The sequence below is a fragment of the Melospiza georgiana genome, chromosome 8 (genome assembly GCF_028018845.1).
Source record: "Melospiza georgiana isolate bMelGeo1 chromosome 8, bMelGeo1.pri, whole genome shotgun sequence".
NCBI lineage: Eukaryota > Metazoa > Chordata > Aves > Passeriformes > Passerellidae > Melospiza > Melospiza georgiana.
Window position 1 is genome coordinate 17060870 of NC_080437.1, and position 16503 is coordinate 17077372.

At 43.1% G+C, this 16503-nt stretch overlaps 1 protein-coding gene across 2 annotated transcripts in view; it reads right to left on the bottom strand.

The window, feature by feature from the left end:
• ZSWIM8 (zinc finger SWIM-type containing 8) overlaps positions 1-16503 on the bottom strand; it is a 53812-nt gene that overhangs the window by 7201 nt on the left and 30108 nt on the right. The window contains exons 7-22 of one of the 2 annotated variants that reach the window (XM_058028939.1): positions 15858-15978; positions 15310-15511; positions 14179-14354; positions 10789-11797; positions 9899-10030; positions 9206-9385; positions 7761-7944; positions 7098-7196; positions 6078-6202; positions 4625-4856; positions 4217-4369; positions 3068-3290; positions 2587-2876; positions 1615-1838; positions 856-1338; positions 104-272 (exon numbers count right to left, since the gene is read on the bottom strand). In XM_058028939.1, the coding sequence (XP_057884922.1) occupies positions 104-272; positions 856-1338; positions 1615-1838; positions 2587-2876; positions 3068-3290; positions 4217-4369; positions 4625-4856; positions 6078-6202; positions 7098-7196; positions 7761-7944; positions 9206-9385; positions 9899-10030; positions 10789-11797; positions 14179-14354; positions 15310-15511; positions 15858-15978 (4002 nt within the window). Of the gene's footprint in view, positions 1-103; positions 273-855; positions 1339-1614; positions 1839-2586; positions 2877-3067; positions 3291-4216; positions 4373-4624; positions 4857-6077; positions 6203-7097; positions 7197-7760; positions 7945-9205; positions 9386-9898; positions 10031-10788; positions 11798-14178; positions 14355-15309; positions 15512-15857; positions 15979-16503 lie in introns of both variants that reach the window. The other variant, XM_058028938.1, reaches the window with a different exon arrangement.

Consider the following 16503-nt stretch of genomic DNA (forward strand, 5'->3'; position numbering starts at 1 on the left):
AACCCTCGTGCCACTTGTAATCAATGAGGAACAGGCCCTCACTGGTGAAGAGTTAAGAGACAGCAAAGAAACGTGTGCTGCCCAGGCCAGAGGTGTAACTTACGCGCTACATTGGAAGACAGCGACAGTCCCGTCTCACTGTGGTAGGGATGCACGGCGATCTGCGTCATGGAGGGGACGGGCACGCCAGGGAAGGACACTGCTGTAGCTGCCAGGGACGGTGCAGTCACTGAGTAAGGGTACTGCGCCCCTATGAATGCTGGGTGGACACCCTGCAACACAAGGTACAGAACAGTCGTGTCTGCTTCACCTGACCACTTAGAAGTAATCAAAACATCATGTCCCCACACAAGCCCCAGAGCTTGAAAAGTCCAGTCTGAAGGAAGCAAAGGAGGAAACTTGCACCGCATGAGCATTACATCTGCTTGCTCCTCCTCCTTTTAAAAACCTAATCATTTTGCAGAAAACCACTCCAAGACCTTCAAAAATAGGCAAAGGTTAAAATAACCTTCATTTGGCTTTCCCAGCATAGTCTCTATTTAGCCTGCAAGCTCTCAAGAAAACAAGCTTTCTGTCCAGTGCCTTCTGAGAAACTACAGAGCAACAGAAGTCAAGAACTACTGATGTATTATATTTTATATACTCTTGAGACTTTAAACACAGCCACAAAAGGCTCCTTACTGTGCAAATGCTGAGCTGGAGGGCCGAAGTGTCACCAACTGGCAAGTGAGAGCAGAAAGAGAGACCTGATCTCAAGCCATGACAGTTCTGAGCCCCATGCTCTCCCCACTCCAACATAGTCCCCCAGAAGCAGCCCCACAAGGTCACAGTAAATGAACAAGGCACAAAACTCACCTGTGGATACGCCGAGCCAGGGACCGGGAAGACTGCTGGGCGCGGCATGTGCTGGATGGTGTGTCCGATATACTGGGGGTTACAGGGGATGTGAGTCTGGAGGGTGGTGTAAGGGTGGAGACCCTGTGTGTGTGTATGTGCCATTGCTGGCCCTGCCACCGTGTGCTGCTGGTACATGGTTGACCCCACAGAGATCACTGGCATGACAGTTGCTGCTGCAGTTACTGCAGCTGCCACCGTCACCGTGGTCGGCTCTGAGGTCACCCGGCTGTCTGCCAGGCCACGCGCTGCTTCCGCCGCGGCCCGCGCGCCGCCGGCACTGCAGCCGGTGGCACCTTCTCTCTGGGCTGGGGTCCCACCAACAGTCTGTTCATAAAGCCAGTACCACTGATGAGCTACTTCAAACAGGACTTCTGGGTACACACCACCTCCTTTAGCTGCCTCTTCTACTGCCATGCAGGCCTTTTCCAGCATCAGGTTGTCCTGCAAGCAGTGAAACAAAAGAAGTTAAGAATGTAAAATGAGAAACACAAGAAGGAAAAACTACAAGAGGGGAGAAGTACAAGACACTCTGAAATGACTAATACTATGGGGACCAGCCAGATGCTATGCAGCAGAATAACCAGTGTTATTCAAGAAACATTAGAAGTCCAGAGAACTGGGATTAAGGCTGGGCAAGGAGCCAGCCCCACAGGTAACAGCAGCACATCCTTGATACTAGAAATCAGCCTCCACTAGCAGCTGCCATATGATGCTCACCTGTTCCTTACACTGCACCAGAGCCCTCTGGATCTCATTTGGGTTCAGGGCATGGGCATGAGGCAGGCAGCTGAGCGCCAGTTCAGCAGCTGCCCGCACCATGTTGGAGTCTCTGGCCCGTGAAGCTCTGTCGGCCAATGATGCCACCTCTGGGGGAGTCAGATGTCCATCCCAACACTCCACTAAGATGTTCAAGGCTGCGCTACCAATCTCCATGGCCTGCCCTAAGAAGAAGAGTGAGAGAGACTCTCACACCACTGTATGCCCAGCACAGTTAGTCAGCTTTCTTTCAACAGCAGGTGCATTCTTCACTTCCTTCAGCAGCAGTGACACAACCCAGTTGCTTCCATTACGGTTCACATCAAATTTAGGTGCCTCCTCCCAAAACACAGGACAAACAAGAGCCCTCAATGAGCAAGTGGTGAGTGAAGACACCATTACTTAAGCTAAAATGCATTTGAAATAGCATAGCTGTTTAGTGCTATAGCTGATTTTAGTACCCACAAACCAGTCTGGACTGTCAGTCTAGTAATTCACATCAGGAAAACATGAATTTTTGAAGGTGTATTTTTTAGGCTTTTAAAAGCCATACGGATAGGTAGCAGGTATGGGTGCAATCAAAAGGAAGTGGAAAGTGAGAACTGAACACTGCCAGAGAGCATGTTCAGACTTGACCTATGTCTGTCTCTTCAGCACACTTCTGAAGGAGAGGTAAAGACCAATCTCTGTATGAGAAGTGGGCTTTTTAGACCGAAGCATTTTGCAGTTCAAACAAGAAAGAGGTCACAAGAACTTTCCAGGCCAAAGTAACCACCACTGTGCAAATCAATGCTGATCAGTAACTACTGCAGCTGTGTGAGCTGCTCACATGGCTCCTACAGCACATCAGTATCACCATTCTCAAGAACAAGCTTGCCTCCCTATCCTACTTCCTGCCCAAAAGTCAGCCTCCCAAAAAAGCTTTGCTGTAACCTGTGATCCAGGAGACATGTGAGGAGTAAGTTCGAGAGAGCCAGTTGGGAGACACGAAGTTGTGCAGCCCTAGTGCATACAGCCCAATCTCAAAGGCGCAGAGGTGAAGGTTGCGGTGTGGTCCCTGGTGCCCACCACTGGAGGAAGGATGGGTGAAGATAGAGGTACTGCTGTTTCCACCTGCTTTGATAAGGACTGTCTTAGCCAATTCAAAGTAGAAGTGAGCAGCTGCCTCTGACGGCTGGTTTGGGACATGAGGAGCATGGCTCTCCAGCCGCCTCCCTTTATATCTAGAAGAAAGACAGAGGAATCTTTTACATAAGTACCCCAAGTTTGCCAGCTGGGGTACAAAGAACCCCTGTCTTTGGGGTCTAGAGGAAACAAAGCCAAGTTTCCCCATAAAGTATTTCCCGATGCACGCATGGCATGTCCCCAACATCAGGCCTAGAGGTTGCCTCGGTGTATTGGTATTATTCATTACCTGCCAACTTCCACAGTCTTTGCACGGGCTCCCCCACTTGCTCTCCTACTGCCACTGGAAGAGGAAGATCCCAGTGAATCACTTGAAGAACTGCTGATGCTGTCACTGTCCTGTCCTCTGCCCCAGGATGTCGTTGCCCAGCCCCCACGTAGAGGACGCCGACTGAGGGTTGGAGAACTGTCAGAGGTGGTTTCAGGAGCACTGCTGTCAATACTAGCCATGCCTACAACACCAGAACCAACATAGAAATGTCACCAGGGTTGGTAAATGCAATGCAGGAAGGTAAACTGAACCATATCACCTGCAGTACCAGCTAAGATCAGTTGTGTCGGTGATTGCCTTAGGGCTGACAGGCAGTCATTGTAAATTGAGAGAGGTTAAATCAAACCAATTTGGCCACAGACATCAGTGACATTTTGTAATTCTTGGATTAAAATGTAGAAGAGTCCAAGAACATGGCATCTTTATTTCCCTCTTCACACCATCACAGCCCCTCACTCCACCTGCCAAGTTTTGTGGCAGAGTATAATAACAACAAGCAAATGTACTTACAAAGTCAAGTTCCACAGATTATACAAATATGAAGAAAACCCTTCAGATACATGCTGCACAACCTTCACATCCTCTGCCTCTAACTTATACCCTTCCCCAAGAGCAGTGTAGAGAGGCAGCAGCTTCTCTGAATGTTTCTGGATCCAGGAGCACAGTGCTGCACTTCTAGAGTCAGCAGTTATTCAGCTCCAGGAATCTAATCCATCACACAGAACATAACTAGTGCAAGAAAGGCAGGAAATTTATGGAGCAAATATTATATGTCCATGTCAAACACCTCAGAGATACTCAGCTGCTTCTGTTGTACAGGAAAGGCTGACAAGTAAAATCCCAGAGTCATAGAACAGTTTGGTCAGTCCCATCCAACCTGGTCAAACTCCCAGGGATGGGGCATCCACCACTTCTCTGTGCAACCTGTTCAGAGCCTCACAACCCTTACAATAAAGAACTTCTTCCTAATGTCCAATCTAAATCTCCCAGCTTTCAGCTTAAAGCTGTTATCCTTTGTCATATCACTACAAGTCCTTGTAAAAAGCTCTTCTCCCAGCAGACTGCCTAAGAGAGCACTAGATGCTGTATGAGCTAGTCCATTCCCACCTGTGTGTTTCTTCTTCTGCCTGACAGGTGAGCCCCAGCATCTCCCATTGTATCCACCTCGGTTTCCAAGGGCCAGACGACTGGGGACCTTCCCTTCTTGTTTCAAAACAGTGGCCTCAGCAGCTGGCTCACAGGGGGACCTCTGAGAGCTCTCTGCTAAACACAACAGTGACAACATAAACATCATCTTCTTTCTGTATCTCTAAAATCAGACATGGCCATTTAAAAGATACAAGTATCAACAGATTTTTATAAAATGAATTATATTTATGAGCAGGATTATGTCAGTTTTCTTTCAGTTATAAAGCAGATCATCTGACACTAGGCCAAGAACATTTAACTCAAGATTTGGAAAATAGGCTCTAACTGTGGAAAATTTTAGCATAGCTGTTACAAACGACTTCTTACCTTGTGTACTCTTCTCCACAAAGTTCTCAGGACTGCTCTGCACTGCAGTGCTTACAGCAGCTTGCTGAGTGACAGAAGTCCCTGGAAGCTGCTGGATAGCTGCAGCAGACTGGGCAGCATGTTTGGAAGGAGATTTTTGGTTGGCCACCGCAGGCTTGCTGGATGAGTAGAAGGAGCTCAGCGTCTGTGGTTTGTGAGTTTGACTTTCTCTGTCCAGGAGTTTGTCTAAAATCTTCAACAACAAGGGGAAAAAAAAAGGCTCACAGTGAAGGGTAAGAGACCAGGCATTACACTAAGACAAAGAGGTAAAACATCAAATTTTATTTGTTGGAGATAAAAAGAAAATGCTTATTTTTCTAAAAAATATGCATCATCTTCCTGCACCAAAGAGCAATGCAATGCACAGTTGTGAGACAGGTGGTCTGCATTACTTGAGGATGCAAAGACTCAGTAATACCCCATTTTCACTTGAAAAAGCCACTGGCTTTACTTGAAAAGCACCCAAAATTCACAAAAAATAAGCAATTCTGGTATAGCAAGGACAGAATGGAGAATTCTAAATTTAGTTCTGTCAGATGTTGTTTAAGTCAAAAAAATTCCACGCTCACCATTCAGAAAATCCTGTCATACATTACTGAGAAACGGGCAAAGCCACTAGAGAAACTGCATTATACTGGCCTACAGTAACATTTTCTCGTCATAACTTATTATGCAATTGGAGAACAATGCATCACCACATTCTAAGGGTTTGTCCACTTATACTGTTTGTTCTCCATATTTAATCAACACCACAAGTCTGACAGATCATTTATGCACAGATGATTGATATCACAGTGTCCCTGTTATTCCCTGGAGAAGAGTATAGCAAAAATGCTTCTCTTTTAGGAGACAAAAAGACACTAATAATGTAGTTCTTGCTGTCTAGGAGGATTTCTGAATATAAAAGATTAATAAAATCCTTTCTGAAGCTTCAGCAGTTTTCAATTTTTTTTCTTCCTTTGGGGTGGACAGGCAAAGTTTTACTCTCTCTTGCACAGTAAATTAAGCCAGGTGTAATGAACTAGTATATCAAAGAGGTGAGAGGTTAAGAAACAGAGCTTTTGCTAGCTATACTGTTCTGCAAGCCAATATCCCTGCAGCAAAACATATGCAATTCCCAGACCACACACAGACTGCACAACAAAACCCCTTAGGAGTGAACTTGTCTTAGCAATAAAAGCAGTGACAACACATGCCCTGACTGGATCTTAAGAAACCTATGGAAAGAATGCCTCTCCCAGGGCAACACACTCCATACAATCAGGTTTTGCAGCAGTGGATGAATATAAATACCACAACATAGCTTGTAAAACATCAGTATGTGACACAACAACTTACACTCGCTGGCAAAACTATCAAATCCATCAAAACCCAAACCTTCCTTCTCTCTCTCCCCTTTCAAAGGGAAACTCACCTTCTTCAGCTTAGACTGATCATCCTTGTAAGTGATCATCAGGGCTAGTGCCAGATCCCCTTTCTCCCTTCGTGTGCCTTCACACAACAGAGGATGTTCTGCTTCACTGACAGTTGTTTTCATACCTGCAGCCCATAAAAGAGAGCATGAAGAGACAAGTGAGCTCATGGGACTACACTACATCCTGAGAGCTGTCTATACTTCAGACTGTTTTAATAGCCTCACTGTTACAGGCAAAAAAAGATTTTTTCTGTTAACTTCAAAAAGAGGCCATGAATAAACAGAAGCTGCAGTCTGTCCCTAGAATACTAAGTTGGCCACAACTGTCAGAACAACCAGATACTAAAAAGCTACAGGAAGAGTCCAGGCAAGCCTATAACCCTATCTTGAAACAAGCCTTTTGGTTTCTGCAGATGCTACAAGCCAGCATTCCAACACCATAAAAAACTCATCTTCTTTCAGAGATGAGGCAACAAATAACAGGTTTTGTCTAATCCATTTAATTTCTTTTTGCATACTGCTTTAAAACACGCATACAGTACTGTCAACATAACATGTATATAATCACTGCTTTGTTGTTGAAGCAAATGAGGCAAGAATTCAGTACTATGCTAAGATCCTGAATGATATGATAATACTTGAGAGTACTTCTGCTAATCTTTTGCTATCGTTGTCTAATCTCTTCAAAAATTATTGCCTTTTGTCCTAATTGCCTCTGAAACTGTCCATTTCCATTGAAGTCCAGGCAATACATATTTCCTGACAAAAGAGCAAGCAGAAAACTAAAATTCATGTTACTACCTAAACACTGAGCTCTCATCCCAATTGTCCTTCCATTTTTTCACAGCTTTGCAATGATACCTCAACCCTGGCATGTAGAATCCTGCACCTGATTCTGTCAAACTCTGCAAACACTTCTATTTCAGGACCAAACTGGAATGAACTACTAACTCTCACCATTCAAAATGGGAAAGCATCAGAACATGGATGAAGGCAGACTTTCCTTGTAAAGATTCTTACCAAGAGCAGCAACAGCTGCCTCAAAACCAAGTTCTTCATCTCCAGGCATTTCATTATTCCAATTACGGCTTGGGGGTCTAGAGCCTGTAGGAGAAACCACTGAAAGAATAAAATAGAATTAGTGTTCATCTTTCAAAACTAAGGCTTCAAAGCAAAAGACATTTCTGAGAGCTTTCTGAATTTTCATAGCTTCCTGTGGTCCTATTCTTAGCCTCATACCAGCTTCAAGATCACAGCACCTTACAAGGTTTTCTTCCCAATTCTTTCTCTAAGCTCAGAAGGCTCCAAACCAGTATATTGCCAAGTCAGTCTTCTAATCCCAGGTTGCTGTGTTCTTATTATGTTCTAGATTTGTATTAGATTCCTCAAAATATAACCAGTGTAAAAGCAGCAAAGTCAGTAATATGTAACTATTTTACAAACACACATAGAGTGCTGAAATGTCTTAAGTGTGGAGTTGTTTTCAAATGTAGGCAGAAGGAGAACTGTCCCACTGGGGAACAAAATATCTTTAAAACAACGTAGAGGCAAGTGCAAGCAACAGTGTACGAAGAATTAAACTTTGGTTGTTCTTATAGAGAAGATAGTTTCTCTGTGAAAATCCCTCAAGACCTGGCATCTCAGAATATGCCCTGCACACACTCAGGCCAATGCTGTCAGTACCTGGAGTGCACAGGACATCAAATATAAAGCTTGCCAACATCAGAGGCAGGACAGGACGGTAATCACACAAGGTCCCTTCTCGCAGTTCTTCGGCTCTTCCTCGAATAGTGTTCATCTCATTGGTGCCCAAGGGAATCTTCTTCAAGAGGGCTGCAATCTCAGATTCCTGATAAGCCAGCTTCACCTGGTGGTATCCACAAGGAAACAGAAAAAAAGCTGTCAGAGGCACAGTCCCCTATGGGGAGCACACCGTTCTCCTCTATACATAAAGTACAGCAATAGTTTTTATTAGTTTATTAAATGAGAGCAGTGCTTACCAGCCTAGCCACCATTACCATTCTCTCCACAATGAAAATGCTTTTCACATCTAATAAGAGTCTTGCTTCATATTTATACACTTTTTTTTTTACTCAAATGATGACTTTTCAGCTGTATACAGAAAAAATGCATCAGCTCTCACAAGAACATCAGCAGAAGTATCTGACTGGATAGGTCAGTGGAAAAGGTGGTTACTTGTAATTGTAGGAAGAAAGGATGCTATGTTAAGTGATACACCCATTTGAGACACCAGAGACTGATTAGCAGAAGAAAGGGCACAGTTGCAGCACACATGCCATCAGGATGAAGACATTTCACTGCTCTGTGCCTGAATTCCCTCCATTCTTAACACATGAAAGCAATAGTTTTCTTTTAGGTAGCAAGTGACTGCCAAACTCACAATCTTCTAATCAGACGCTAAGAAGTACAGATAATGAATAACTGTAGTTGGTGGATAACTAGCAACAATACACACTCTAAGAGACTGAACAACCCTGCAGTGAAAAGCAAGGCAGCTGTAAATCACACAGACACGGTCTTCACTGGACACTTTTTTCAAAACAGGAATCCTCATAGTAATCAAGGAGTGTCCAAAATAATATGCTTGTACAGTGCATATGCTTGATTGCCAGTGAATGAGGTATCAGCAAAAGCAACAATTTTCAGATACATAACAATTGCACCAATTCACCCTAAGGAATAACTTTCAAACCATTTCACCGATGCAAATACGGACAAATATGGGCATTTACAAATGCCTTTGTTTTTCCCCACATTAGTGAAGCAAAATGAAAACATACTTGAGATAAGAACTAGGCTGTTCTTATCCAAATAATACATTCATAAAAGATTTTGTACTCATTTAAATATTTTCAGACCTATAGCTTCGTCTGAGCTTCCTATCAGTGAAGGTAACAACAGCTCAAGTGATATTGCTAATAATTTTTTTAGGAGATCAACATGTCCTAATGGGATGCACACTCAATTGATTTAGTTCTATTGCGATCCATTTTAAGAAAACATAAAAGCACAATCAAACTTCGGGCGCTGAAATTTAAACCATGTGAGCAAACACATCCCAAGAGAACAATGTTTATGGATACTGTCTTTTTGAGATATTTCATTACCTCCAGAGCCTTGGTAGAGGCAGGTGGTCTCTGCAGCTCCAGAGCAAACATTCCTATTCGGAAGGCCAGGTTGTGGTACTCCAGCCGCTCACTCAAGACAGTCAGCAAGAAAGCAGCTTTAGACAAGGTGTTGGTTGCCATCCATGTCTGCTTGCTGGTTGACACCTTGTTCTTTTTGCCCTGTTTGAGGAGGAATTTGTCACAGACACTTTCCTAAACATCCTAAATGACTCTCTTGTCCTCTTATCTTTTGCAGTAATTATGGACAGAGGAAAGAATAAAATACATTTAGATTTTGTCCTTCTGCTGAGAAATCTCCAATTTCAGTGGTTACCATTGAACATCACTGCCTCCCCTGTGTCACTCCAGGACAACACAGTGGAAGAGCTGGCCTGTGGACAAGACACGTTCCCTGTTGGACTGATGCTGTGCAGGCAGATGTCACACATCCATCCCTTCTAAGTGAACCCTTCTATACAACAAACACTACTGAGTGTCACTACAACTGAGTTTCCAGAAACTTATGCTTCTGACCAACCCTCTTATCCTGAAATAGCAGAACTACTAACATTTCCAGTGATGTGCACTATGAAATAGGAGACTAAGGTTTTGGAGAGAATCTCAAGAAACAGGGTCACCTGCAAAGAGCTGCACTAACATCAATACTACTGATGGTTGCTGCCATCTCTCTACCTTAGTTGGTGGCTGCTCCACTTTGAGATCTGGAGGGTTGGCCAGTAGGTCCCTGGCAAGCTCTACAGTCAAGCGGCACGCCTCGCTACTGTATCCGTGTGCATACAGTGCCTCTGCACAGGCAAACAGGACCTGCAAGAAGGAACAGATGGTCATGTTCAAACCACATCAGCCCAGCCTGGAGTCAGCCTGCTCAAACCACCTGTCACAAAGACTGCAAGCACAATTCTCAACTAACTTCAGCAGCAGGTATTCTCAGAGTCCTCCTTGCCTAGTCCTTCACCACCACTCCTTGAAGCACTCCCCCAACAAGTCATTTCTTACATGATTAAGTCCCATCCTCTCTCCAAGTGCTATGAGATCAGAAAATAGCTCAAAAAATACTAAACTTCAAATTACCACTGTTTCCATGCATTGCCATTTTGTGGTTATTACAGGAATAAGACACAGTTTATTTAGACTGCTTCTCCTTTCCAAAGAACTTCTGCTTAAATGGTTGGATTTAAATTTTTTTTTTTTCTGAGCATGTCTCAGTCTCATTTTTAATTTCAGATAATTTTTGCCTTTTCCAAGGGTGGGACTAAGTGAAAAGCACACACTGTTTTGTCTACATTTGTAAATGCTGGAGTGTGAGATGGGACTAACTAAAACTGGGACACACTTGCAGTTAGCACAGAAACAGGGAATCAAACTTGTGGGAAGCAGACATATGCTGCCACTGCATTAAGCTTGTAGATACCTTATGACACAGTTGGTTATCACAACATTGTAATTAAGCACTTGATTTAACAACATCCTAGGTTAAGTGTGATAGCTATGAGGGTGGTGAGACCATGATTTATACAACATATAAAACTGAAAAACAGCATTTTGAACTAGATTCAACTCACCTCCATCCGGTTCTCCTGTTCCAGAGGCTTTATACCAGCAAATATATCCTGCTCCTCTTCAATTCCCCCTTCAGCTTTGTCATCATCTTCCTTGGCTACCTCTTGTGGATTCAGATAGTATACCTGGTAATCATCTTCCTCTTCTCCATCATCCCCTCCCCCTGCTGCACCATTCTCTCCCACTTCTTCAGGCTTCAGACTCACACCACCAGAGTTCTCATCTGCAGAAGGCAAGTCATCATCGCCACTACCCATCTCCCCCACAGGATCCTTGGGGGGTTTCTTGGCCATGGAACTGCTCCTGAGAGTAGGCTCAGGTCCCTCGGAGAAGTACACTCCACCATCCTCCTCAAAGGCATCCCTGTAGCTCCTGCTCAGTGGACTTTCTGTAAAACTGAAGGTATTGCTGGCTTCTGCCCCCAGCGCCAAGCTGCTGTCATCCAGGCTCATCTCTGCCAAGTCTGGCTCCAGAGAGCTGTCCTCGCTGCTCATACGGCGTTTCCCACTATGTTTACTGGTCAAGCCTTTGCTCACTGGCAACTTTGCTTTGCTCACTGCAGTCTTATAGACAGCTTTGTCCCCCTCTGCCGAGAGCCGCCTCAGAACCCTCTGCGGCGTTTCAGAGACGACTTTCCTCTTCCCCGTGAGCTCCTTTGGACGGACGGCTGGCTCCTGGGGCGAGGGCCGCAGCCTGTCCCCGGGCTGCACACACGCTGCCCCGGGCTCCTGGCCATGCGTCCTGCCAGCCTCACAGGCACTTTCTGCACACTGCAACCGGCAGCTCCTCTGTTGGATGGCCTTCACCCAACAGAACGAGTTCTTCTTGTCAGTGCTGCTATATGTAATCCCAGGAATGGGATAAGCTTCCTCCCAATTGAAGTAACAGGCTTCTACAGCTGGCTTGAAACCTTGGAAGAGCTTCTCCAGTGATTTCTTGTGCTGACCCCTCTTAACGTTATCTATGACTTTCAGCTGCCACTGTCTGAGCTGTGAGCAAAGATCCCTGCGCCTAAGAGAAGAAAGGGGACAGGTTAGAAGCAGACACAAAAAGCACCTGCAACAAACTACTAGTTGACCCACAGAACACTTCCTTCCTTTGGCCGGAAACATCATCTGCTGAATGAAGTTAATGCTAAATACAGGCAGCAGTAGTAAGAACACAGGCTGAAAAAAGCAAACAGATATATTAACAACTGGGTTGTAGACAGCTTCATGATCCAGAAACAAAACATGAACATCACCAACATGAAAGCACAATACAAACTGGGAGGTTTAAAATAAAACACTGTCTGCCCTGTTTGCTTATCTGCCCTAAATAAGGCGTTAGTGATTTGAGTCTCAGCAATCTCAGATGAGTGAGATGAGTCTCAGAGTCTCAGTTCCATGGGGAACTGCCCTTGGAAACACTCATAAAACAGCTTGCAGCAGCTGTGAAACAGCCCTGAGAATAACTCCAGTTACGATATTCACAAGTACAACCTAAATAGCCGACCCTGGGAAGCACAATGCCAGACAGGACCACCTAATCTCCCTCCCAGGCATTTACCTCTTTACCCTAATGGGCCTATAGAGAAGCCAACAATTTAATTTAAGCTTTAGCAGGCCCTCCTCAGGAGAACAAACTGTTGCAAACCATAGGGACAGCAATAATTGATGTTCAAGTAACTCTGAAGAAGCAGCAAGCTGGCAGGACTACATAGACTCATGATACACAGTTAGTCCCATGGCCCCATATTACTATGGGAAGAACAAAACAGTTCTGCGTTTTCCAGCTCCAAATCTCACGTAGGGCCTATGCACTTAAGCAAAATAGCCTAAATGGAGATCTAATTCAAGAGAAAAAGACATTTCTAGAAATTTCACCAGGTGTCTCAATCAACTGCCATTCTGTTTCTGCCACACATTTCTCATGTATAATCCCAACACTTAAATCCTATCAGATTTCCTAATAAAAGCACAAGAAAACAAAATTAAAATTGAGGTGACCCAATTTAGGTGCAAAGGGTATTGGGACAATAGGGACTAAACGAAATGGACTACTTATATTTGTCCACTTAAGAAATTAATTAACCAGGAAACATACTGGTTAAGAACATTATTTTCAGAAGGAAAAAGGAGCAGGAATACTCGGGAAGGGTAACATAAGGATGAGAACCTGTGAAGTCTCCTTGTGACTCCCTGTAAGGGGCTGAGAAGCACAAGAAGAGGGTCTTTGGAGACTATTCAAACACCAAGAGAATAGGTAATCAAGCAGGAGCATTTCAATTATTCATTAGCTCGAGTAGGAGATCTAAGCAAATCTGAACTGCATCAAATAACTCAAATGTGACTATAGATAGCACAACTTCATACGTTATTAAAATACTTTATGCTTCATACGTTATTTAAATGCTTTATGCTTTTTCTGTGTGATTTGATTGATGTTTGTGTTTATTTTAAGCCTCATTCCCTACAATTTTTGACTTCAACTCCTATACTTAGCTACTTCATATTGTAAACTGTACAAGACAGAAACTGCATCCATTTTAATGTCCCTGATATGCCTTTCATAGGGCATTTTATTAATGTTACACAATTCAGAGAAAGCTAATCCTGTTAACATGTAATTGTTCTGAAATTACCATCCTGTTTTCATTTGTTCTGAGAAACTTCTGAGAATTTATAGCACATTAAATTAATCCAATACATTTTATACCCCACACTCTGAAGACAAGATGTACAAAACAATTACGATGTCAACCACAGTATCTCCACAGGAGCTCTCAGTACCTCCTCTGCTATTCAACTGGTGCTAAATAAAGATGGTGCTAAATAAAGATGGCAGTGACTTACCAGAGCACAATATGGTTTAGAAATCTGCAGAAGCCACACCAGTTTTTCTCAGACAATTGAAAACACTGACTGAAAATCATACACTGGTGACACTGTTTACCAACACACTGCAGAGAACAACTCCTTAAGAGCACAGAAAGTAAAAACTGGTTCATCTCGAAATACACAATAGTGAATGACTGGGCTAAACAGAATTCCATTAAACTGCTGAATGGTTAAATATAAAAACCTTTAAAATTAATTGGTAGCTGATGCTACCATTCCAAGAAATGCTCTCCACTGGGACACTAAAATGCAGAATTACCCATATGTAAGAAAGGGCTCTCAGAAAACAAATTAGTCACACTACTTGATGTTGGTAAAAGTAAGCAGCAATAGCAATTAAAGTAATTACAGTGCTTTGAATGTTACATAGCACATATGTAGTCCAGAAGGAATAATGGTTGAACAGGTACTGAGGTCATGATACAAACACAAGAAATCTACAGGACGAAACTCTTTAGTGTGCTTGAGTATCACAGAAATTAAAGAGAGACAGGAATTGATTCTGGAGCTCACCTCTGTGGACTAATAGTTGGGTCGAGGACAGCTAGCCTCCAAAGAACCACCATCTCATCACACATGCTTGCACAAGCATGAGCAGCTACTTCTGACTGGCCATTGCTGCGTCCCGTGTGCCCACTGGCACTGCTGTGTGACGCGGATGTTCGTACGCTGTACCACCAGCCAGTTATCTGCAGAAGAAAAGGCTCAGTGAAGCTGTGCTGTGGCCAGCATCTCATCTTCTGCTCTCATTTATCTCATAATCCCAAGGAAATGGGATCTGTAGTTAATATCAGGTTTTCATTTGACTCCAAAATAATTATGACCACTAAAGCAGTATTGGCTTGTGAGAATTAAGGGCCTCAAAATTTCTCTGGTTAGAAGGCACATGCCCAAAGAACAAAACACTCACAGGACATTCATTTCCTAGAGGTCTTCACACTTGGAGAGAAAAAGTAAACAAATGTGATAAATGGAGCATTTCCTTTCCCTTGCTTAAAGTCAAGGTATGGGATGGAGCAATAAGGAAACCTACACCACTATTTATATTACAGACTGAGGTCAAAGTCCTGAACTATCAAAAGAAATAGTTTCTTCTAATATCATTTTGACAAAATAAATGTACTGCTTCAATCCACCAAAAGATATCTTCCGTGAAGATAACAAAAGAATCTGAGATTCTATCACACAACATATATATTTAGTTTTTATCAACATGACAGCTCATACATGACGTGCTTTGTTAAAAAAAACCAAAAAAAAAAAACCAAAAAAAAAAAAAAAAAAAAACCAAAAAAAAAAAAAACAGAAACAGAACAACTGTAAAATAAATCACCTTGACTGGGAAGAAATCAAATCAAATATGCTGCACAAAAGAACTCCGAGTCTACATATTCATGGTAGAACAACTGAGGCATTTGGGAAATACAGTGTTACCAGGACATCACTAAATCAGAACAAGAGCAAACTGTAACATCCTTTCAGTGTGGAGAAGCACCTGCCTACAACGCACATAGGCTATTAAAATAATAAATAATAAAATAATTGTAAAATAATAGAATAATTGTATTCAGCCATGGGTTGTATAGACACAAAGTACCAGTTACTGGTGCTCAAAACATCCCCACACTCCAAGCAAAGAGATACCTGCTCATAGTTGAGGCACTGGTCAGTCAGAATCTCCAGCAAAGGAGCTGCATTGCTATCCCGCCTCTTAAACATCTCCCGCACAATGGAAAGCAAGTTCCAGATTCCTTCAGGTTCTCTCCCTCGCAGGGGACGCAGCAGACAAGCCCACTCAGCAGCAGCTGGGGGCTCAGTGGAAGACAGATACATTGAATTCACATCACTGTACATAAAGCAGAAGAATAAGGAGAAAAAATTAAATCAAGCAGAGTCATACAAAATCCTGAGTATAATCTACATCCAGAAATATATTTGCCCTTCAATGGCACAGACACGAGTAACATAAAAGACAGAATGCATAAATAGCTAAAGAACACCACACAAGCAAAATATTGTACAAATACAGTCTGCTCTACTGAAATAACACTGCAGAAGCTACACAAAAATACAGTCCAGAAGAGTGACCATGAAACAGAGCATCCTTCAGTCCAAAGCATACAGGCTGTATGGTGAATGAATTTACAGATCACATGAACATCACACTATCCCTTCAATGGGAAACAGCTTACCTGAAAACAACAGGAGTAGGCCCACAGAATTTATGAAGGGTTTTCTTTATGTTGTCACTCAGAGTAGATTCATCTAAGTACCAGGTGCTTTGATCTGATGCAGAAGGTCCAGCAGTGGGATCTTACAAATGAAAAACACATTAACAGTATGCAAGCTTTGAAGATACTTTATGTGCCCAACCACAGAGTACACAGGCAGTGCTACTCAAGTTATTTCAGCCATTGCTGAACACCCTATTCAGAATTATCTTTAAATGTTAACATAACATTACCTTCAACATTAGCAACATTAAATTAGCAGAGTCTTCTTGACCAGAAGGGTAATGCAGCACTAAAATAGGAATGCCCCAACATCTCTGGTAACCAACACTCATGTAAGCTACCCCAAATCCCAGCTAACCCAGTCTAGTGTCGTAAACAGTCCAGTTTTAAGCAGGAACTTGGGAGACGTCCCCTCCAATCGACATTCCCAGGAGTCTATACTTAATACCAAATTTTAAAAAACCCACTTTGTTAGAAAGTGCATTGCCTGATGCTCCCTTCCACTGCAAGCGCTCTGAGGTGCCCCTTGTTGTGCCATATATACATGTAGGTGCCAATACTCATCCCTTTTCCTCTATTTCCATGTGTAATCCAAGCTACCGGG